The sequence below is a fragment of the Cervus canadensis genome, chromosome 6 (assembly GCF_019320065.1).
Source record: "Cervus canadensis isolate Bull #8, Minnesota chromosome 6, ASM1932006v1, whole genome shotgun sequence".
Lineage (NCBI taxonomy): Eukaryota > Metazoa > Chordata > Mammalia > Artiodactyla > Cervidae > Cervus > Cervus canadensis.
The window spans coordinates 46,010,933-46,035,507 of NC_057391.1; the positions used below are offsets into that span (position 1 = coordinate 46,010,933).

General features: G+C 40.8%; 1 protein-coding gene across 7 annotated transcripts in view; it reads left to right on the plus strand.

Annotated features, from left to right (window-relative positions):
• RORA (RAR related orphan receptor A) overlaps nt 1-24,575 on the plus strand; it is a 779,815-nt gene that overhangs the window by 676,938 nt on the left and 78,302 nt on the right. Inside the window, exon 2 of one of the 7 annotated variants that reach the window (XM_043471785.1) lies at nt 12,099-12,157. The exons of the other annotated variants lie outside the window; for them this stretch is intronic. Coding sequence (XP_043327720.1) covers nt 12,099-12,157 — 59 coding nt within the window. The remainder of the gene's footprint in view (nt 1-12,098; nt 12,158-24,575) is intronic. 7 annotated transcript variants of the gene reach the window in all.

Below are 24,575 nucleotides of genomic sequence, written 5' to 3' on the forward strand. Positions count from 1 at the left end.
CTATATTTGTTTTTTGCTTTATGGCTTACATTCTTGTCTCATTTAATCCTCCCTAAAAAGTCATTGACTCTGTCCTGGTTTTTAGTTGAAGAAACTGAGGCTAACAAAGGTTATGTGTTATAGCCAAACTCTTCCAGCTGGTACATGGTGAAGCAAGGACTAGAGTCCTAATTTCTACTGTCTTCATGCTGCCTCTCCTGGAGGAAGCTGTGAAAATGTCCTGGATGTAACTTTGTCTCTAGTTAGTAGAAATTATAACTCTGGCATTTATAAGGAAAAAAAATAGATTCAATTATGTAATGCTTTGCTGAGCTTAATATCTTTAAATTACTATTTAATAAAATCAATTTGCTACAAATGGGGTTATTCTTATTTGGTTACCATTAGTCCTCTTCATCCACGATTTTCATTAAGTCTGCATGTTGTAAGAGGATCTGGGTGAAATGCAAGCATTATTTTCCTAAAAAATACGGAATACTGTGATACACAGCTAACCTGTGTAACCTATCTCCATCATGGTAGAATCAAGCTGGAGATTTATCTATACATACACATATCTTTAGGCAAAGGAAGCATTCACAGATACATCTTAATATCCCTTTATGGAGTAGAAAGCTCTTGATTCCTTGGGCTTGGGCGTGCTGTCCTGGTTGTTTCCGTGACAGTTAAGGGGCATGATCATGGATGTAATCTTGAGAAATCTGTTGTCTTTTAGGAAACCAGAGTCAAAGTTTCCGAGTAGATAGATCTGCAAAAGCTCATTTCTCACTTGATTGGGGTTTATTTCTCTGGCAACTGGATTGAGCTGTCTGCCTGAAAGCAGACAAGCATCATCTCATAGAGTCCTGGGAGGAGCAGAAACCTAAAATGTCATTTCGATACACACCCTATTGGCATTCAGTTCCTCTCTGCAGCCTTCCTGCCAATAATTGTCTGGTTTTGCTTGAACACCTCCTGTGATGGGGAGCTCACTATCACTAGAGGAAGCTTATTCCATCTTGAATATGAAAATTCTTTTTATATCAAGTGTAGCTCTCTCTTTTGTACTTTTAATCCTTTGATTCTATTCTGATTCTTTCTTTGGGGGTAATACACAACACATTTAATCCATCTTTCATATGAAAGAAAGATTGTCAGTTATCTGAAGACTGAGTATGAAACACACCCACACTACGTTCTCAGTCTCTGCTTTCCCTCTCCACTCCATTCTGTTCACAGTCAGCCTTCCAGCATCCTTGGTTAGCTTTTTCCTCAAACACATTTCAGTTGGTCTAGAATTTCTTAAAATTTTTATACCAAGTTTTCGTACCACAACCCGAATCCTAGTTGTGATATGACTGACTCAGCACTTAACCCACTAGGTAGTAAAGAGGAAAGATTTTAAATTTTGTTTTAATTTATTTGAGATACATGAGCTAGGCTGTATCTTTGGACCATGTCATGAATGGCCTTTGTGATGCCACTGTAATTTTTGGAAGTGGACTTTTAACCTGCTTAGAAATACTTTTAGATGAGCTGAAGTTGATATTAAATATCCAAGAAAATCAAGGATATTGAAAAAATAAAGGAACATTTGGAGCATTTCTGAGGTGTTTTTCCTCCAGTGTCAGAGCTGAGATGAGGCTGCCCTCTAGTGGGTACTTTCCCATGGAACGCTGAAAGCGGTAATGGTGCCAATGAATTTCCCATCAGGCTAGTGGAGAAGGTCAAAGGTTGAAGTTATTTTCTCGATTGCTGTGGGGCATTCTACATCCGATTCAAAAGTGTAATATACCATTGTGCATGGTTAATAGAAATGTATCTGTAGTAGAGATAATAAATTTTTAAAATTTTCTTGAAGAAAGTAAGGGAATATTTTTTAAAAACTTAAGATAGATTAAAGTTGATTTATAAAATTCTATTTGGCTTCATACTAAGTGTAAATATTTAAGTGGTGTTTGGTTTGTAAGTAAACAATTATTACGACTTTTGTGGTAATCCTTTAAAAAAAAAAGAATTTCAAACTTAATTCTATTCCCCAACCATTAAATATTTTTTTAAAATAGAGATTGTCAGTCATCTTGATCAGAGAAATCCAGTATTTTCCTTTTTTAAGTCTAAAGCTTTGGGAGTTTTTCGTTGGTTTTCAAAAAAGGGAGACAGAAAGAAGTCAACTACTATAGCTCTTTTTGGCAATAAAACTGTTTATCAGTGGATGCAAATCTATTAACCTGTTTTGTTTCTGAAGATTTAGTGCTATAGCATCCTGCTCACCTAAGTATACACAATTTGCCAAAGAAATTGAGCAGTTTATTACACAGGTTTATATAACATTATATCACATATGCTTTAAAACACTGCACGAAGTAGAGGTAAGCATTCATTTGTGTCATTTTTAGGATAAATAGATAATACAAATGAAATGTGTGCTTAGATTTCTGTGGTCTGCTGAGTGTGAAACAGTTATGAAACAATTCGGTTTCTGTATCGGAATCAAAGAAATAAGTATTGATTTTGCTATTTCCTTAAATATCATTTGTCACTGATGGCTTTGGGAAGAGAGGAGAATGCAAGTTTATGTGAATTTTGCATTGCTCAAGTAGTCGAGGTTTCTGAGCTGAACCGTGATAACCAGGGTGATAGCAATGACAGATAATCACCAGGATTTTAAAGGATGACAGTGCTGGCTTGTTCCTACTGGAAAGATGAAATTTCATCTTTACGTGAAAAAGAAGGAAGGGAATTTTTTTTAAAAAGCCAGGAAAACATACCGTTTAAACTTTTTCATCATAGAAATAAGGTAGTGGTTCAGAAGTGAAGACTTGTGGTTAAGTCTCAGATCTGGTCTTGAAGCAGACCGTTTTTCAAACTGCGCCACCCAGAAGTGTGATTCTTTCACCACATGAGAAATATCCTCTTTTTCACAGAATGTTATTTTCATTTTTCAGTCATTGGGTTTTTTATTTTTATCTTCTTTTCTTTATCTCATGTCATATCTTCAGTAGAACTCTGGATATAAATAACAAACTGAATTGATCTCAACAAATATTTATGAAGTGCCTACTGTGTGCTGCGTTATTCAGGTACCACCCGTGTGATTTCATAAGAGAACAAAGACACCTCCCTCCCCATCTTAAGCCATGAATCAGCATTTAAAGACACGTACTGAGCAACTGGCAGCCGTGCTTAACCAGGGAAAGCTCTCTAAGACTACTGAGCTTATAGGTTTGTAGTTTCTGTGAGCTCCACGCCATTTAAAACAAAGACTTTGCAACATGCAATGAAACATTAATGTAACTGGATAAAGTTAGTCCTTCAGTTTACATGTGAACATGATTTCCTTCCAAATAAGCCACAGAGTAGCTCTAAAATCCTGCCTAAGCAGTGGCTCTGAAACTTTGGAGAGCAACCCATAACCCGGAGAGTTACAAAGGCAGATTCCTGGGGAGACCCTGATTCCATCAGCCTGGTCTCAGCTGGGCAGGTGAGTTTTTAAAAGGTGTCTCAGGTTTTGCCAATTCAGATGGTTCTTGCTCTCTCTGCAAAACTTCCCTCTTGCTGTCAGAGTACAGTTGGGCCGTGGAGTCCTCCAACCCTTCCGTGGTTCTCACATATCATCAGTCTTCACAGTTAGCTGAGAAACATTTAAAAAATAAATGCCCAGTCTACATCACTACCTGCCTGGTTCTGATTCTGATGGTCTTGGCTGAGGCCAAGGAATTTGAACTTTGTAAAAGCTCCCCTTGGGGACTGAGGATCTGACATGTTTGGGAACCGCTGCTCTGGTCTCACCCTCCCCTCGCCATCGTGAGGGAAGGATACTTAGAAGGTCAGGGATATTAAGGTAAGCAGACACTTTCCTTTTGAGGCCACTAAAGTCTCCTTTCAGAGTGGAAGAGGTGCCCACTATGAGTAATTTCTGCCATAGTGTGCATGTTATTAACACATCTGAGATACTCTTATTACTTCTGGCTTTTCTATCAACTAGTGGGTAGGAACAAGTGGTCAGACTCCCAGTCTGTTCCCTGAAATGGCCCGAAGAAGAGAGGACCATATTCCTCTTCTGCAGAAATCTTGCTCAGGGTTTCCATCAGAAAGATGAAACCAGTTTCTCTGGCTTTCTAGCCCTGGGTGAGCCACCGGGCTGGGGCTCGCCACCGTGGTGACCACTCAGTGGGGGCAGGCTGAGGACTGTGCTACAGAAGTCACGGCGGACTCCAGTGGAAACAGTGATGACTTTTTTCTATGTTGCTTTTTTTTCCAGCAACAAGTACAGGTTTTAGAGCCCTGAGAGTTTGCAAATGTTTCCTATTTACAAGATGGTGTTTCTGAAGCCCTGAGCACCCTGCTTGTATCTGCCAGTGCCCAGGCTCTAGAAGGGCAAAATCTGAATGTCAAAGGCACAACCCTGCCTTCTTGCAACTTAGATTCTAGTCTGGTGAGATAGATACAAGTGGAACTGTGCTGGGTGAGCGGGGGAAGGCCGACCCCCTTCCGCACCAACTCCAGCCTGCTCCTTCTTTGGAAAATATAGGCACCATAGCCTGTCATGTGGCAGACATGATGCTGTGGGAGCGACGCCGAGCAGAGCAATGTTCATCTGTGGTCTTGTGAGTGTATGTTCTGACGGAAAGAGGCACATGATACCTCTCTCTCTCTTTAGTCGCTCAGTCGTGTCCAACTCTTGCGACCCCATGGACTGCCAGGCTCCTCTGTCCATGGAATTCTCCAGGCAAGAATACTGGAGTGGGTTGCCATTTCCTTCTCCAGGGGATCTTCTCGACCCAGGAATCAAACCTGGGTCTCCTGCATTGCAGGCAGATCCTTTACCAACTGAGCTGTGAGGGAAGCCCAGATGAAACCTAAGTAAACATAAATGAACTAGAGAAATACAGATCGTGACAACAGCATGGCCAACACAGAAAGTGGAATGGATTAGAATTGCTTATGGCCTCATGGATGAACAGGAGGCAACAAAATCCGAGATTTTTTTTTTTTTTTCTAACAGGTGGTGAGCGTTCTGCCATAACCCAGGAGGGAATCTAGAGGTCATCTGTTCTCTTAGTACTCAGCCTTGTCTGAACATTAGACTTGTCTAGAGAGCTTTATGAAAAATACGAGCCCAGGCTCCACTCCTGGAAGCTCTTGATTTTATTGGTCTGAGGTGGGTCTCAAATATTGATAATGTATTAAAAAAACTGTCCAGATGACTGCGGTGGAGAAACCTCCAAGGTCCAACACCCTTACTTATCGTGTGAGTCATCCGTCCCAGCACAGGGCAGCAGCGTTGGATAGGGGAAACCACCACCCCCACCCCGTAGGGTTCGGGTGGACACATGGATTCTCTTCCCAAGTCAGCTACTCAATACTTGTCAGAATAGCTCAACTGCTCACTTTGCCCTTTTGTAAAGTTGGGGAAATTTGATAGCCATCAAGAGCTTTTCCAACTCTCCCATTCTGTGGAAATGTTTCCTAAAATAAGAAAAGGGTGACGTTTATTGTCCATAACAATTCCCTTCTGGTTTCCTTATTCCTTGTCTTTTATCTCCTCATTGCTAGGGGTGCCTCCATCAGCTGATCAGCTCCTTTGGGGAGTGAAAATTTAAGGTAGAAAGAAGTGATTGCTTTTTGCGATTATTTAACTAAGTTTAAGAATGAACAAACTTTCATTAATATTAATGCCCAGACTTAGTTCTGGTAAATTACAGTCATATATTATCAAATTCTAGCCAAAAGCCTTTTCCATTTTTGATGGTTGAGTTAAAACCAAGGAGGTTGGGATAGAGAGACTGCTTAAAAATGGAAAGCCTGGAATAGTCTTAACCATTGCATACCGCAGAAATTTTATTCCTTCCCAAAGATTCCAGGCCAGAAATCCAAAGACACTGGGTCTTCTCCGTATATTGTTTGCATTTTTTTTTTTTAACAAGCAGAAACCGTGTATCTCCTGTGTTGCCAGCTTATAAAAGAGAACTATGGAATGAAAGTCTGTCATTGAAAAATATCATTGTACTTCCTCATCTGTGACCCTGTATCTCTAAAACTTGGGTTTCATTGAAACATTTATTCAGAAAGATCGCAGTTCATTATAAACCAGCATGGTATGATGTAAGCACCTTAACTTATTTCCTTTTTGTGTGGAATCTCCCAGTGGGGTTTGATAATATTAGGCAGTTGCACAAGTGATAAAGGAGTTTGAAAAGTAAATCTCATAGGAGCTGGCACTTGAAATTAGAGCCGTGCCTTTTTCAAGAGTGTTTTTGTTTTTTTTTTTTAGAATAAGCGCATTGCCTATTTTGCATGTATATATTTAAGAAATTGGACACCCAATAATATACATCCATTTATTCTCCTAAAACAGAAAATTATGGAACACCATCTTCCTGTAACTGAAGTTGTATCCATAATAGCAAGCACCTTCTGAAAAATGATACCATTTAACAAAATAATTGGCAGAAATCTATTTCAAAAGCAATGTTTCTATCACAAGCATAATCATGTAGAACAGAAGTGTTTTTGTTTCCACCACTACGGAGAAACAAAGTCGTTTAATATGAGTTAAGATGTCTCAAAGTTTTGGCAGACTTTCTAAGCCCCCTGCTGCTGTTGCATTCAGAATCTCTTTTAGAAGTTTCCATGTGATTTCAATGGCTGCTTAGGGGAAATATTGGCTAAACTCCTCATTTTGACTGTTAAGATGGCTTGAGTGTTTTCAGAATGTTTTCATTTGCTAGAAATATGTTTTGCACTCAGGCTTCTCTTGTTGAAGAAGGTTGGTTACCAGCCATCTGATGACGCCTCAGGGTGTTTACAGAAAATGTGGGTGCTGTAGTTATATTTGAGCACAGCCCTCCCCCAACAAAGATAGTGTGGTAATCAGCAGAAATGGGAAAACATGTACTTAAGGATTGATGCTTGTAAAGAGGTGCCATAAAGAAACATGGTTGTTCAGATGTAAGACATGACTGACAGCTCTCCTTGTAGGCATGCTAGTAACAATAAAGTCTAGAAGTTCAACATCAAAGCGATCACAGCTTACTCCACCAGTGACTTGCACATCAAAGAGGGAGCGCAAGACAAAGGAAGTGCACGGAGGTGTGTTTCTGCCTGGTAGCCAGATGTGCACGGGGAGCTCCCAGAGCTCCTCTCTTGAATGCAAAATGATTTTTTTTGCCGATCATAGTTTTCATCTCATAAATGACCAGGAATGTGAAAGGAGGGCAAATGAGCGTTGTAATTGCTCCCCATCACTCTAAGTTTGGTTAGGAGAAACTCATCGCCGGAGAGATTGGTCCCTTTGGTTTCCTTAAAGAGCAAATTCCGTACCGACATGGGCAGCTCTGACTTCACCTAATAGGGTCGGGGGAATTATTCACAAGATAAGAGAATACAAATTGGATACATTTCAGGTTGGTTGTTTTGAATTATGCTTGACAAAAAGCTGGACCTAAGTTTCTGGAGTTCTCTCTGTCTCTTAAATTTTTTCAACATTCGCCTTGTGGGTGGATTTTTGCTGAATCAGGTGTGCGTTACCTAACAGGTGTGTGTGATAATGAAATTTAGACCTGTTAAACCGGCTCTTCATTAATCACCAGATCTGTACCTCAATCTCTAAAGCCAATGGTGTGTCCTCCAGAATACCAAAAGTAGAACAGGAAGAAGAGTCTAGATTTGATTCCCCCCTCCTTGTTATTAAATTGAAAATAAAATTAACTATGCAAGCATTATGGGTATTTTGAAATAATATGCTTTTTTTTTTGCTTGCCTTTGAAATCTGGAGTTCTTTTATCGTTCATCTTCAGTAATTTACTCATTTTTAAATGCTGTTGAAAAATAGTAGTGCTCTGTGTAATCATTAATAAATACAAAGCAGCTTTCTCAAGGCTCTAGGGAGACCTAATAAACACAACTGTGTTACTAATTGATGCTATACGGAGCTGACAAAAGTAGTGCATCGGTAAACAGAAGTTAGAAAGCAAGAAGTTAAAGAACTATAGGGGATTATGTAGACATCAAGGGTTGGAAATTATAATAAGGCCTCTTTAGGGGAGCATTAATTTGCATGTGGCTGAATTAGGACACCCAATTATTTCTGAGGACACTATGAAGAGCTCATCCAAAATATCCCCAAAGTGAAAGGTTTGGGTGGTTTGGGAGTTAGATGGGATAGAGAGGGGACTGAGCATGTCATATTTCCTATAACTCACCATAGTTTTCCCAGTAGCTTGTTGGAGTAGCTTTCTTTGTCAGGGAGAAAAATGCTGATGAACTCAAGAGTACTGCTGTTTCTTTGTTCTATACACACAATTTATGTTGGATTGCCACAATGGAATTTTTTTTAAGCGGGGAGCGCAGGAATGTGGAGACAGAAATAAACCTTTTAAATCTTCTTTCTGTGAACCCCACAAGGACATGAGCATTGAGCGGATTAGAGAGTGGATTTATACCGATGCTATCCTCTACAGCAGTGGTCCTCCACGTGTGATCCGGGTACCCCTGGGGGTCCCCAAGGTCTTTTCAGAGGTTCCAAGAGATTAAAACTCTTTGCATAATAACACTAAGACATTATTTGCCCTTTTGGCTGTACTGGCCATTTGCATTGATAGTGCCAAGACAGGGTAAAACTCTTGGTGCCTTTGCAGGAATCAAGTCATTTTCACTATTACTATGGACTCTGGTAACAAAACATTACCAAGTTCATTTGAGGCTGTCCTGATGAAGCAGTAAAAATTATTAAGCTTATTAAATTTTGACCCTTGAGTACAAGTCTTTTTGACGAAATGGGAGGTACACAGAAAGCACAGAGAGCGCTTCTGCTCCTCACCGAAGAAGGATGTTGTTCTCCGGGAAAAGTACTTGTGCCACTATTTGAGTTACGAGCTGAGCCCGGACTTCCCTGGTGGCCCAGTGGTTAAGACTCCACCTTGCCAATGCCAGGAGATCGGGTTCAGTCTCTGCTCCAGGAACTAGGATCCCACATGCTCTTTTGGTACAGCCAAAAGATTTTTAAAAAAAGAAAAGCTGAACTCACTGCCTTTTTGGTGGAATGCCATTTTCTTAAGGGCTTCCCTGATAGCTCAGTTGATGAAGAATCCGCCTGCAATGCAGGCGACCCCGGGCCATTTTCTTATTAGAACAACTGACTAGAGTTCTCTGACTTACATACATGTCCTACATTTTCTCAAAAATGAATCAAGTAAGCCCATAATTTTAAAAAAAAATGTTTGTTGTTTAGTCTTTAAGTTACATCTGACTCTTTTGCGATTCCATGGCCTGTAACCCGCTTGGCTCCTGTGTCCATGGGATTTTCCAGGCAAGAATACTGGAGTGGGTTGCCAGTTCCTCTTCAGGGGATCTTCCCGACCCAGGGATCAAACCCATATCTCTTACATTGGCAGACAGATTCTTTACCACTGAACCACCAGGGAAGACCTCAAGAAAATGTTGCCAGTATCTGTTACCAGTAGATATAAACTTTCAGGCGAATATTCAAATTTTGTAACACCTTTATCCAACACCATGAACTTCACAGTATCCCGATATATAGAGTTTTCTGTTAATGTAGGTGGTGATATCAATAAATGTGATTATTGGATATAATTCCATTTGGTAATGAAATTAGGTAATGCAACATGTCAGCATCTAAAAGAGCCATGTAACTCATTTATCTAATACTGATACTTTCACAGGCTTCCCTGGTAGCTCAGATGGTAAAGAATCCAAAGGACCAATGCATGCTATTATAAAAATATGGATGGATGTAAAAGATCATTCACAGTACAAAGTATACCAATGTATTGGAATTTAATAGAAGGTATAGAAAATTACTGATATAGTTTCAGGTTCCATATTTCAACTAACCTTTAAGAAACTGCCACTTGTTGAGTTTTGGTATAGTATCAAAGCAGAAAATCCAGAGTTACCTGAAAAGACTATTAAAATGCTCCTCCCTTTTCCACCTTCATATCTGTGTGAGGGCAGATTTTCTTCATCTACTTCAATGAAAAGAACACAACAAATCCAGTGCAGAAGCAGATATGAGAATATACCTGGGTTATTTAAGCCAGAAATTAAAGATACAAAAATAATGGCATTTTTTACTAACCTTTTGTTTGGTAAATATCTATTTTTCATAAAAATACCTTGTGTCAATATGTAATGAGTTTATTATTATTATTTTCAAATTAATTATAGATACATATTGTTCAGTGTTTTCAGTTTTAATTTCTTATATGGTATTGATATTTAGCCCGCATAAACAAAAGCTCTTATAAGAGCATGAAATAATCCAGAGTTTGAAAACTGTTCTCTACAATTTAAGAGGCATAAAAGATTTTGTGACAAAGCACAAAGTAACAATAGAGATGGACTTTATATTTAGGCAGAATTTAGCAGACAATTCCCAGATTATGTATCAAACAAAGCACTTTCAAATGTAAGTTCAAGAACAAATTTTCTAATCCCCATTTCTTTATAATATTTTCCTCTTTGTTGGTTGTGGACAGCCATTGCTTATGGTGGCCTTTTTGTTCTTTCACTCTCTTTTTTGTTTTAATAAAAAATATGCAAAAAAAAATTTTGTACAACGAGTACAACTTTGGAAGGATCTCAAGTCCTGGTAGATATGAGATGTTTTTCATTAATATGAGTGCTTTGGAGAATTTTAATTGCTGTTTGTAGAGGTGGAAAACTCGCAAGATTCTGCCACCTCTCAAGTGATGTGTACCTTCCTTTGAGGTTCACCAGTCCCATAGATCCTCTCCAAGAGAGAAGAGTTCTGCCCAAATAGCCATTGGCACCTAGAGTGTGAAAAGAAGGCTGAGCCTTCAACTGACTTCAGATGCACTTGGCAGAATCAGTTCCATTATACTGATGAACTATAGGAAAGTCCGACCTTCCCTGAAACTTCTTGTGAAAAATAATTAGAAAGCAATGCCCAAATGCTTGTTCTTAATTTTATAATCATGGCCTTTTGTTGCTGGGCCATCGGCCTCTTTGTTGTTATCAAATAAGGGGCACACAGTTCTTGGCTCCATTTGGTTTCCTTTCAGCAGATGGTCAGTTGACTAGGAGCAAAGGCATTTTGACAGATCTGCATTGCCAGGGTCTTTCTTCTCACTCCTGCAGCTAAGAGAGGAATTGGTGCCTCTAGAGCCAGCTCAGTGTCAGAGTAATCAGAACCCCTCACTCCCATCATGGTTTTATTAACCAGTTAAAGGTTAAGCTGAAACATGTGTAAATAGAGGTTCTGCAATGGTCCAGAGCGAGCCTGGCCAGGAGAAAGATCACCTCATTTCCTCTTGGATCTACTCAAAATCAGGAGGGCTGAGGAGAGCAGGAGAGAAAGGTGACCTCGCTTCAGAACAACACACAGTGATAATGTGAGGGAAGGATGGGAGTGGAGAGGAAGGAAACGAAGATAGCATCCTGTCTTCCTTAGAAAAGCTGTGGGGAAGGCCAAGTCCTCACCTCTGTCAGAAGGGTTAGAGATTCAACTGCAGGCCTACTCATGGTTACAGAGAAAACAAAATTGCCTCCAAATCTCTGAGATAATTAATTCTCTCGGAAGTAAAATGGCCCTTCATAGACATTGTATTTTATTCAATTTCTAACATTTTCCTCCTAACAACTTAAAATCATAAATTTTATATGTTTAGCTTTGCATTAGTCAGTAGTTTTGACCCAGGCGTAGAAAAACTAAAAACCCCAAAAGGCATTTTTTTTCTTTACTTGATCTGAGAGTGTTTACTGTGAAAATTCATCAAGCTTACATTTGTGAGTCGGGCCTATTTCTGTGTATGTTGCACTTCGATAAAAAGCTTACTAAAAGGTGGGGGCATTCTAGTACCCTTTTGTAAATAAAACGCTCACAGTACTGAAAATATTCTCGAGACTCTAAGCTTTGGGATTTTTCACTGACTTAATGCACATTTTGTTTATTCTCAATTCCTTCATACCACCACCTCATAAATAGAAGACTGAATCTTCTGATGCAAGAAGAACTAATGGCATTTGTAGGCTTCAACTATGTGTACAGAGTCATAACTATTATCACAGTAGCAACTTTACATTGTTCTTTCCTTTTCTTTTTTTCTAATGTTGGCTTTTGAATGATCCAGGAGGAAGATAGGAGGAGAAAGTGAATCAGTTGATACTTCGCTAAAGGGTCTGGCTTTAGGTAAGGATGGGCTGAGCCCACTGGCTGTGTTTTCAAAGTTTATCATCTGTTTTCTCAGTGCTCCCGATGGTCACCTAGCTTAGCAGCCAAGGGCAAAGTTGCCCCTGCCCTCCAGAACTTAAAGACTAGCGGTGCCTCTTTCCAGACCACCTCCTCTTCCCTCTCCTTAAACTCAGTGTTTCCTCTTGGATCCCATTCTCTCCCAGGTCTTCCAGGTGATATGAGGGAAACAAATAAAGAAAGAATATAAGAAATTTGGCATAAGTATAAGACCGTGGATGGATTTGGAAATTTTTCCAAGTAGAAAGTTTAAGTCCCAGGAATACTGCATGCCATGCCAGCTGAAAGATCTTAGGCAAATCATATAACCTCTCTAAACCTCAGTTGTTATTTTTTAAAGCTGGCAGACAATTGCTTTCCAATGTTGGGTTGGTTTCTGCCATACAAAAGCAAGAATCAGCATAAGTGTACGTATATACCCCCTCCCTCCTGAGCCTCCCTCCCAACCCCACCCCTCTAGCTCATTACAGAGTTCCAGACTGGGCCCACTGTGTTATGTAGCAGCTTCCCATTAGCTCTCTACTTTACACATATACCTCAATTATATCAACTGTAAAATTAAAGAATAATAACATGAACCTCATGGGTTTTGAAAAGTAGAAAGTAACACATCCAAGGTGCTTTCTACAATGTTTCACTATAAGAGGTGCTTGGCCCATTGTAGGCAGTGAACAAACATTATGATAAATAATACCATCCACATCATATTCACATGGGGGAATGGGACACACATAAATTTAAAGTCAGGGCAATGACTTCATCCCATCTGATCTCAGCTGACGCACGCTGGCATTTTAACAGGGGCCTTTGCTTGTGCCCAAAGACGTGAGTTATGTGAGCTGGTCAGATAGGGGCTAATGGAAGTCAAACTCTAATGGTATTTCTCATCATACAGCCTAAGAGGTTTTAAATTCTACACCAAGCAAGCCCTGCCACTGTGAACAGTAGTACATGTCCTCGGCCTGCCTTTTTTTAAAGTGGTTCCTCTGTGCCAAGCTGTATGAAATGGATTCCCACATTTCATGCCCCTGTGAGCCTTTCATGCCCCTTGGAGGCAGGGCAGCCTATCCACAACCACAGAAGCAGCATGCAGCAGCCCCTGGAGGTCAGGCCTATCTGACTCCTGAGCCCATGCACTGAACCTCCTTGCTTCTCTGACCCAACAGCACGGCACAAGGGGGTCTCACAGAGATACGTGGTTCCAGACTCTGGACTTGGGTTGCCAGCAAACTGGGCTTGTGAGCTCCTTCAGAGCACTTTGGTGGAGTGGCAGGTAGGCAAAATTTGCACAGGTATCATTGAGCATCTACTGTGTGGCAGTACAAAGCGCTCGAAGCAGAGAGAAGGGATGATGGAGTCCCTGCCTTCAAGGGGCTCACAGGCCAGTGAGAACCCAAGGTGGAAATAAAATCGTGATACAGTATAATTGCCAGATTGGAGTAATGGTGGGGGGGCCGTTGTTGGAAGCACACAGGAGCAGCCAGAATCAGACTGAGTCAGGAGCAGCTTAGCTGAGCTGTAAAGCGAAGGAAGCTATTTCCAACAAAGGGTAGAGCTTGTGAAAATTCTCAAAGGCAATACAGCGAGGGAGGTGAGTTTGGGGGCAGCAGGTACTTGAGTGGCCTGCAGGGACTGCAGGAGACGAAGCAGCTAGAGGAGGTGGTGGGGTTCAGACCATGAAAGGCCCCAGCTGTCGCTCTGAGGGGGTTGTTCTCTTAAAACAGGTGATGGTAAACCACGGAGGGAGGTCACCCAGCATTTTTAAGGCACATGGAATCACTAGGAAGAATCAGATGTTCTCAGTATCCTCCTTTCTCTTAATCATTTCAGTGAAGGGAAAAAAAAAAAAAAACCACTTTTCGGATGTAGCAAAAGACACTTCTATGGTACAATTTGGGTTTCTGTGCAGGCACTTCACCTCTCATGAGCTGTTGATATATGAAAGGCATCTGCCACAAGACTCCTTCGGTGGATTTTTGCGCTTTGCTTGTTAGAAATTGATTTGGGGACTTCATTATGATGTCGCCAAGATGAATGGGGCAGCAGTGTTTGCGCTGCCGGGAGGAGGGAAAACAAGGTTCTGTGGTGCTACAGTTCAATCACGCTGCTTACAGAAGTAGGGCCATGAAAGGATGGAGGAGCGTGTCTTTGATACTGGAAACCCTGTAGCCCTGTTGGTGCTACAAGCGAATGCTTAAATTAAAGGTTGGAGCCCGCTTTCAAGTATTGACTAGCAAGCAAAAAGCTCAGCCCACACGCGTGCACCTACTCAAGCTTGTTAAAATAAAAATCCACTGTCGGCTAGGCTCGTGTCACAGCCAGCGTAATTATGACATGGAAGCCTGCTGTTTGAATTCAAGAGGCTGGAGCACACGTTTATTTAAAGATACACTTGGTAATCGAATCCGTGTTAGTCAGGACTTAGGCCCAAACTGTGAAGCAGTAAATACCATTGCCAGCTGCCTCTCAGGTTGGTTCTCCTTCATGGATTCAAGATCAACACTTGGCACCAGGCAGACACATCCAGAAGAGAGGAATTTGACTCCCTGACCTGAAAACGGGTTACTGACCTCTCTCAGCTCTCATCTGCCAGTGGGGATAATAACCTCCCCCTCAGTGGATTGTTTTGAGGACTAAATGAGATAATACCTTTATGGTGCTTGGCCCATCCCTGAGTGCTTCATAATATAGTGTCTCTTTAAGGTGACTCAATGTATATATTTATTGACATAGTTGATTTGCAATGTTATGTTGATGTCTGCTCTATAGCAAAGTGATTCACTTAGACGTATATCCTTTTATAAAAGTACTCTTCTTATCCATTATGGTTTAGCTGGTGCCAGCGGTAGAGAATCCACCCGCCAATGCAAGAGGCGCAAGGGATGTGGGTTTGATCCCTGGCTCAGGAAGATCCCCTGGATAGGAAATGGCAACCCACTCCAGTGTTCTTGCCTGAAAAATTCCATGGACAGAGGAGCCTTGCGGGCTACAGTCCACGGGGTCACAAAGAGTCGGACACAACTGAACTCAGATGCAATGGTTTTGTCTCAGGGTATTCAATACAGTTCCCTGTGCTATACCATAGGACCTTGTTGTTTATCCATAATGTAATTTAATTTTACTGTTTATAGATTTTCTTAAACAATGGGCAGGAGCATGACTTACATGCCACCCTTTTTTTTCTGGCTACCGTTGATAAAAGTAGAATAGTCCAGCTGTCTGTAGTAGCTATGGGCTTATTAAATTCTTTGAGTTAGACTTCCTACATTTCTGGTGGTTAGATAACATGCTCACATTATCCAAGTGTTTGGGAAAGCCATGGTAGAAATCTGCAAATGTGAGGTATCATGCCCATTTTGTGATTGGTTTCTCGTGGGTTCTTCCCCTCGTCATACAAATTTCAGAGTAATTCTCCCCGCTTGCCCTGTATGAGCCGTGTGAAATGCAGGCCAGCATCTTCTCCAACCACTGAATCCACTTTAAACCCACTTTATACTGAGTTGCTTTCTGCATTTAAGGCTACTCAGGTTTGCTATGTCATTTAATCATTAAATTCAGATTATGGGTACTGAGAAACAGAGGAGAGTACACTTAGCATCTTTTCTGCAGAATCTATGGAATCTCATGCATGGAATTTAGAGCTGAAGCCTCCTTCTCCCCATCTCAGAGTGTTGGAATTTATGACCCTTGCAGCATGCTCTGGTATATGTAAGTTAGGGCATTATTCTATTTATATAACTCACACTCTGCCATTTTGCATGGATTATTACATTTTAATGAGAAAAGCAGTGAGGTCAGTTTAGGAGTTGGCGTAGTGTTCTGATGAGTTTTGATAACTCCCCAGATGGGAGCAGAATTCTGATCGTGGAAAGTGACATAGCTAAAAACAACAGTCCCTTGGCTAGTCGGGCATTTTATAGGATATTTGACACATAGCAACTTCAAAAATCATCTAGTCCAATCTGTACTTTACACAGCAAGTCCTTGGGAGATGAAATGCCCTGCCCAGGGTAAGCTAGTGGCAGGTTAAGTAGACTCAGCACCTCCTTACTTCTCTTCTAGAATTGTTTTTACTGTTTGTGTTTCATTAAGAGATCTGCGAAGAGTTTACTGGAAATAATCTTATATCAGAAAGGGCTGTATGAGTGATGTGATAGGTCTGTTTAACTCTTTAGTAACAAGGCCACTCATTTTTATCAAAATGCCCGTTTGTGTCATTATTTGTATTTTCATAGAAAAGGAACAAAAATTAATTCCAGCTAACAGCAGCATCACAGAGAAGCCCTGGGCTTTCATTTAGTTTTAAAAACACAGAAAAACACAGGAAACCGCTTCAAATACACCATCACAATGAGTTCAGACTGTGTCAGAGAAGCCCACAGAACTCTGTCCCTTCCTGCTGAGTACTGTGAAAATCTATCCTCATTGTTTGCTGTGGTCTCCTGGCAAGGGGCACATCGAAATTCCTCCCCAAGGGGGGAAAAAAATAATAGCAGGAACAGTAAATAACAACCCTTGGATAATACAGATGGGTAAACATTTCCAGCATTGATTATATAAAATACTGTTGACAAGCCACGAGCAGGCAAAATAAGGAGAGAGTGGAAAAGATGACTTTTATCTGCCATTCAACTCTGGGCTTAGGAGGCAGGAGCGAAACAGAGCAAAAGACGTGATTAACATGGTAATGTACATCATCACACGCGTGGGATCACAAGAGGGTCCTGAGCCTGAGTGTTATCTGATCTGGGCCGCTCCTGTTACTCCAGAGGAAACAGAAACTCGAAAAGGTTAAGTGGCTGGCCCAGCCTCATACACTTCACAGCAAAGCCAATTTTGGAACCCTGGTCTCCTGCCTGTTAGTCCAGTGTTCCAACAACTGTAGCATGACCCCCTAATTGAATCTATGACAGGAGTGGCATCAGGGGTACAAGATGAGGCTCATAGAAATTTCTCTAAATAGATAGATGTTTTAAAATCATCTCCAAAGGGCAAAAACTTGTTAATTTGATATTGCTTAAAACCGTAAGCTGTCATCAGATCCAGAAAGGAAGGAACTTTTCATGTCTAGTTATGCAACAAATACTTCCTGAGTGCCTGTGCGGTGTTTGTGTGACCTGTGGTCCAGGCTCAGTTATCTTCTCTCTCTTCTCAGAAGGGGAGCACTGGATCTGTCCACTTCACCTCCCTTCTGTCTAAGGATGTCATGCTCACATCGTCTCACTGTCCTCTACATTTTCCTATCCTTTTAATCTAGTTTCTAAATGTCAGTCTCTGTTCTCTTCTTTTCTAGCCAGTGTGGGTTTCTCCTGTTTCTCTTACTCTCCACTCGCTGACGTATTTGCATCACTTTAGCTGCAGTTAATATCTGCTAAATCAATCCATATTGGATTGAATAGCTTCTATTGATTTGTGCATAAAAGGATGCTTCAGCTGGCCAGCCCTGCTCTCTGTCCCTTCTTTGTCACCAGTAGGTTTAACTTACTCAAAACCCTCCTTGTCCTTGTCCCTCTGTTACCCCTGTATTGTTCATCCTCCTCCTGTTCAAGCCGGCTCATCCTTTTGGACTGTCGTTACTATCAACATGATATCTGTTTGCGGAGGTGCCTGAGATTTCATTTACTTATTATTTACTGAATGAGAAGACCAATTGTCATTTTTCTTTGCTGTTGTCCAGTTTTTACTTTTACCCATCACCCCTCCCTAAATTATCATGAGGACCAGAATCCTTATTGTCATGAGTTAAACCATATTGAGTATCTATTCCCTATTTGTAAAGGGAAGACTTGAATTATGTAAAATATGAGCCTTTGGTTTCTTTTGAGAAGGAGGGCACAATGAGCAAGCCACTTTCATTGATTAATTTAATTCAACCAATTTTCTCTGTATAATACCTCTCCCCAGAGAGAAATTAGATTAGATTCTATATGCCAAAAGAAGGAAGTGTGAAAAGCACTAACCACAAAAATTTGATTTTGTAAGTCATATCATCAGCTTATTTTACACTCTATTTTATACTCCAGGAAATGTCATAATCTTAGTATTTTTTTTCTTAGTTCAGAACCAATCCAACCTGAAATCCATGCACGCGTGCATGCTAAGGTCGCTTAAGTCATGTCTGACTCTTTGTGACTCTGTGGACCCCAGCCTGCCAGGCTCCTCTGTCTATGGCATTTCCCAGGCAAGAATACTGGAGTGGGTTGCCATGCCCTCCTCCAGGGTTCTTTCCAAACCAGGGATCGAACCCTCATCCCTTATGTCTCCTGCATTGGCAAACAGGTTCTCTACCAGTAGCACCACCTGGGAAATCCATGTGAAAAATATAAAAACTCTCCCATCAACTTTTACCTACTTCTTGGCTTTGTCATTCAAAAGTTGCCCACTCTTCCACCATGCAAAAGAAGCTCTTCTTTTTTATGTATCCTGGGGAAGCATGCAAAATCACCCTGACAGGTTGCTTATAGGAGGATAAGGCTTAGATGCAAGGTAAACTTATATTCCCAGAAAAATGAAGGATGCTCTCAGATAAGTGAGCTCTGTGTCGGAGGCCTTAGATTTGGAGGACGGGGAGGCCCTGGAAGTGGTCAAATGTGTTCCAAGATCGTACCTGGCCTCTCCCAGGAGTTAACACAGCGAGCTCTGCCCTCCCTGGTCACACCCAGTGTGGACTCGCCACTACCTTGTTGGGGTGAAGAGGCATCCTCTGTCCTCAGAGGCTTTCTAACACTTGGCCAGGGTATATGAATGGAGAGGTTTGGGTCTTCAGAGTAAATCATGTCAGTTCTGTCTTCTTTCCCTCAACGATCCCAGTAATAAAGAGCATAGAAGGAGGAGCCGTCACTGCTGCATCACCTCCTGGAGATGTTTGAAGGTTCTCGAAGGTAGGAGGGGCCCTAGGGGCCAATTTTGGCATCACTAGCTGAGGCTGCCTGGCTGTTCTGCCTCCCAGTGGTTGGGGCAAGCTTTATTTCTGCAGAACGGAAGGGTGCACAGAGGCAGAAGCTCCAGCAGGAGGTACAGGGCATCATCCTATCCCTTTCCAGCAGAGCACTACTCCTCTGTGCGTGTGTTCTGAGTTGCCTCAGTCATGTCAGATGCTGAGCAACCCTGTGGACTGGAGCTCACCAGGCTCCTCTGTCCATGGGATTCTCTCGGCAAGAATACCAGAGTGGGTTGTCATACCCTCCTCCAGGGAATCTTCCCAACTCCTATATCCAGAACCTATTTTCCTGGAAACCTTCTTCCCTCCAGAGCAACAGTTTTCAGCAGGGAGTGATTCTAACTCCTTGGGGACATTTACGAATGTCTGGAGACTCGTTTGATTATCATAGCTGGAGAGTACTACTAGCATCCAGTGGGTGGAGGCCAGGGATGCTGCTGAACATTCCACCATGTCCAGGGCAGCTTCCCAAAATAAATAATTATCCAGCCCTAAATGTCAATAGCGCTGAGGTTGAGAAATCCTGCCACAGAGCATGTCCTTTACCCTCTGTTCACTGTGGGCCCCTCACACATGACATCTGCCTTTTCAGCCCAAGTACATTTTATTTTAAAGTATCTATCTTCCCTTTTAAATTAAGGTATAAATGGAAAACCTCACTGGCAGGAGGAACCCCAAAGAACTCAGAGATCATCGATGTAAATTAACTCATTAAAGTCAATTCATGCTGCTTGCAGTGGTAGAAAGACATGTGCTGTGGAGAGAGGACATCTCTTTAAAAGAAAGGCACAGATTCAAACGCTCACTGCCCCTGGGCAGGTGATATGAGGGTGGCACAGAGAAGAGGCACCTGGGCCACTGGACCGCACATGTGCCATCTGGAGCAAGCCACCTCCCTTGGCTCTGACCACCTGTCCGCATTTAGAATAACTAGTCCACCATTGCCAGGTCTTTTGCTTTTTTCAAGAAAAACTGGAGATCTGGGCTTTTATTGAAATTCCCCAGCTATTAACTTTTGAAAACAAATTTTAAAACTCATAAACTTTATGCCATTGAACACAGAGCAGATGAGACAGAATCTCTTCTAATACGTGGATCTGAAGAGGCTGCCCACTCGCTCCATTCGAAAACTCTCAGTGACTTAGAAAATAAGTTCACATTCTTTTGCAACGTGTTCAAGCCCCCTTAAGATTAGGTCTCACCAACCTGGCTACCTAATTTCCAGACATTAGCTTGTCTCCACCCTTACTTAGAACACACAACACATGCATATGTGGGGACCTCAACCTGGCTTTTTCCTCACTCCCATCTCAACTTTCTTTGTCTATTGAACTGTGATATTCATTACTCATTGCCCAGATCAAGTGACAAAGAATCTTCCTGAATTCTCTCAAAAAAAAAATCTGGTTTGGTGTTTTATGTTATCATGATCTTTACAACTTACCGTGTATTCATCTAGTCATCTCTCCATTTCAAGAAATATATAAGACTTGGAGACTAGGAACTCAACTTTATTTATTGTTCTCTCCTGCATGTAAACTTAGCTTTCAGTAAATTTAAATCACCTTCCTCTTAACCATCCACCAATATGCATTGTGACTAATACAGCAGTTTCTGTCAAACTGGCAAACTTTCTCTCTTCCCTTCCTATGACCAGCTTTCCCCCCAAATTAAAATAACATTCAGATAATGTTATTAATGGCAATAAGGGAATTGTGAAATTTTTGCATCATCTAAGACCTTTTATTAAGAGAAAAAAATATAAAACTTCAGAGATGAGTAATACTTATTAAACATTTGAAATAGCATTAAAATGGTGTTTTTACATAGTTAAGTATTTGCGTCTATACTTAGACATATAAATTACTATTCTTTGAACTTGAAGTGGATTTTGAACTGTACTTTTCATAATTATAATAATCATACAGTTTATTTATATATAGTTGGGCTATATAGACATTAACCAATTAATTCTTGATCATATTGCCTAATAAGAAGACTTTCCTTCGTACCCTATTTTTAGAGTGTGTATAGGAGCATATGTTAATTATAGACCTCTGTTATTAACTTTGCATTATATTACCCAAATGCTTACTTAACAGTTTGCCAACATCAAGGGGATAGGTGGGCAGGAAACTTATATCAGTCTTAACTTCTGTTTTCAAGCCAGAAGGCAAGTGGTGTTTATAAATAGATCAAATACCTGGCCTGAATTCAAGGACAATTTATTTTCTTTAAGTGTTTGAGTGGTTGTTCAAAGGGATGTGTTGACTTTCTCAATTCAGGTCACATCACAATTATCTAATTTTTCTTTAAAAACAGGAATGATGGATATATGTGTTCGAGCCAAATTGAGTTTTATTACAATCCTGGTTCTGTGTAGATGATACAGTTAATAATTAAGTCATCCCCATTCAGTTATGCTTTCAGAAGTTTCAGTTGCCTGCTGCCTATCACTTTAAAAAACTACCTTTATTATTAATTTTAACATGAAACAGATTCATTTGGGGAAAATCCATTATGAAGGAGACAGAGTTGTTTGTTGAATAACATAGGCTCAGGCTCAAGGCTAAATATAAATATGGTACAAATGGGAAGATATTGGACAAATGCAGTATATTTCATTCAGCAGTGATGTATTCCAAATGCCTAATGAACACATAAAAATAGATTTGCATATAGCATGCACACTGTGAGTCACATTTGCAAAATTATTTTTGCCACTTCTACCGCTGTCTGAAACCAATCCTGTTTGAATAGCAACAGTTCTTGAGCTTCTGGTTATAAGAAACAGCTCCTTTAAAAAGAAAAAGATCAATGTCTTTTCTGTGGGATTTACCTTTATGGAAGAATTCTTGGGAATCTACCAGTTTTATCAACTTTGATTGTAGTATCCTCTGTGAAACCTCTGTACCCCTTGAAATCAGTCCATATGGGAAGAAGACAGTGTTCTTCAGAGTGCTGGAGGATGAATGCAGAGGCTAAGGTTTCTGGGAACACTTGGTCTCTTTGCTAAGATACTGGTGGAACACAATAGATAATATCCATTGAGCTCATGGTGAGGACACTGCTTGCCCATAGCAGTCTGTAAGCAATTGGTTGTGGCACTGAAATTAAAAGCCCCAAAGATTGAAACAAAAATGTATAATGATGCTATTATTGCCCTGGTTGTAGGGTTTTAACTCAGGTGTCATTTGGGTATCGAGTGATTTAAATATCAGTATTTGTAGGTTCTGCTATAATTTCCTGAGAGTAGCCATTATTTTACTTTGAGAAAACTATTTAATCTAGAATCCTCTCTGGTTCCCATTCTCCCACATATATTTGAACAGTCCATCTGTTGAAAGTTCAGCAAGTGGAAGATAACTTGCTCCTGCGGGCCCCTGTCTTTCATGATTAGAGGATTGTCCTAATGAGACCAAAAGATCAGATTTATGTCAGCCCAGGAGACTTCAAACAAAAGAAAGCAATTTGTTTGCAGGCCTCCATTGTACTCCTAACCCTAGCAAGCTCTCTCCTAAGTGGAAGTAAAAGAAACTGGATGAGAGAGTGTGGCTGATTCTCTGCAAGTTATCACCCCTGCAAGTTAAAAACCAGCTCCGGAAGAAGATCCTAGTTGGAGGGCCGGCTGTGATACTACGTTAGGATAAAGTCAGCAACAGTGACAACACTTCTGAGTAAATGTAGTAAATCTTCTCTATCTTTCAGGCCCTGGCCTCAGTAGTCCACATACCTGGTTACATTTCACTTTTAACAGCTCCCTACGTAGGAACCGTGGTTACTTCCCTCTTACAGATGAGGGGAGCTGAGGATTGGAGAGGTCAGAGTGACTCGCATGAGGCGACATGGTGCAAGGGATCTGTGAACTAGGATTTGCATTTGGGTGTCTGACCCCTAAGCCTCTCAAGCGTGTCTCCATAGCCGTGCTGTGAGCTGACTGTAAGCATACACATTTCTCAACAGTCAGAGTCATTGTCCGGACACATAATTCACAGGCTAAAGCAAAGAAGTGTGTGGTGACAAACAGGATTAAGTTAGAAGGCTGGTGGGGGGTTGCACATGAGAAGACAAATGAAGGCTGGATGCAAGGCCATGAAATACCATGAGAGTGTTTCACCCAATCCTGAGGGCCATGATCCCTGCTGAATAAATATATAGGCCATTGTTATAAATGTCTCTGTGGCTTCTCTGGTGGCTCAGCTGGTAAAGAATCTGCCGGCAATGCAGGACACCCGAGTTCAATCCTTGGGTTGGGAAGATCCCCTGGAGAAGGGAATGGCTACCCATTTCAGTATTCTTGCCTGCGAAATTCCATGGACAGAGGAGCTTGGCGGGCTACGGTCCATGGGGGGTCTCAAAAAGTGGGACACAACTGCGCAGCTAACACTTTCACTTTACCAATGTGGGTATCCACCATATTGGAATCAATTTCCCAGTGACAACTCAGAGTGAACCACAGTGAATTAAAACCCACATTCTCTGATAAGCAATGTCTGTGATGTCGCTACACAGGAAAAGCCATGATTTGAACTTCTGGAAAGCCAATTTCCTACATTTACTCAGAGTCCTTTGTCCCACAAGCACTGTACTATCTCATTTTGTTTTTAGAACACCATGAAATGAAGGGAGTGGTAAGACCCCTGTAAGTCAAATTTTTAAAACTTAAAAAAAAGAGCTCTGCAGGCTATATCCCTCTTAATTTGTTCATTTTTCTTTTTTACTTTTCCACTTTTTCTACATTTTTCCCTAGGCTATGGGATATGGTAAAGAGGAAAAAAAAAATGTATGAAAATATCAATTAAAAAACTCTCTTTATGATGTGCTATTTGTATTTACAAAGAATTTTTGAGAAAAACCTTGCATATTGGTAATACTTTTCATCTGCATCATTCTTTGAAATGCATGAATTAAAGGTGTTGTCAAAAAAAAAAAAAAGATCCCCATGCTACACATGAAGAAACTGAAGCTTAAGGAAATTTTCCTAAGATCTATTTATATAAGTGGGAAAACAGAAATCCTGTGATCTTCAGCACTACCATAAGATGGAAAATATACACAGGGGCTAAAATAAAATCTCATGAAACTTTCCTATCAAACTCTTAAGGTAGATTTCATTTTATTTTTAATGAAATATAGTTGCTTTACAATGTGTTAGTTTCTGCTGTATGGCAAAGTAAATCAGCTGTATGCTTATGTCTATCCCATCTCTTTTGGATTTCCTTCCCATTTAGGTCACCACAGAAAGCAGACTTTATTTTGAAGTGAAATGAGATACCTTCTAAATCAAAGCCTATTTAATATCTTCTGTCCATTAGAATAAATGTACACTTAAGCCAAAATACAGGGAGTGTAATCCCACGTGGAAAATGGCAGGCGTATCCATTTAGGCAGAGAAGCAAAAAGGGCTGGGAAGTTGTC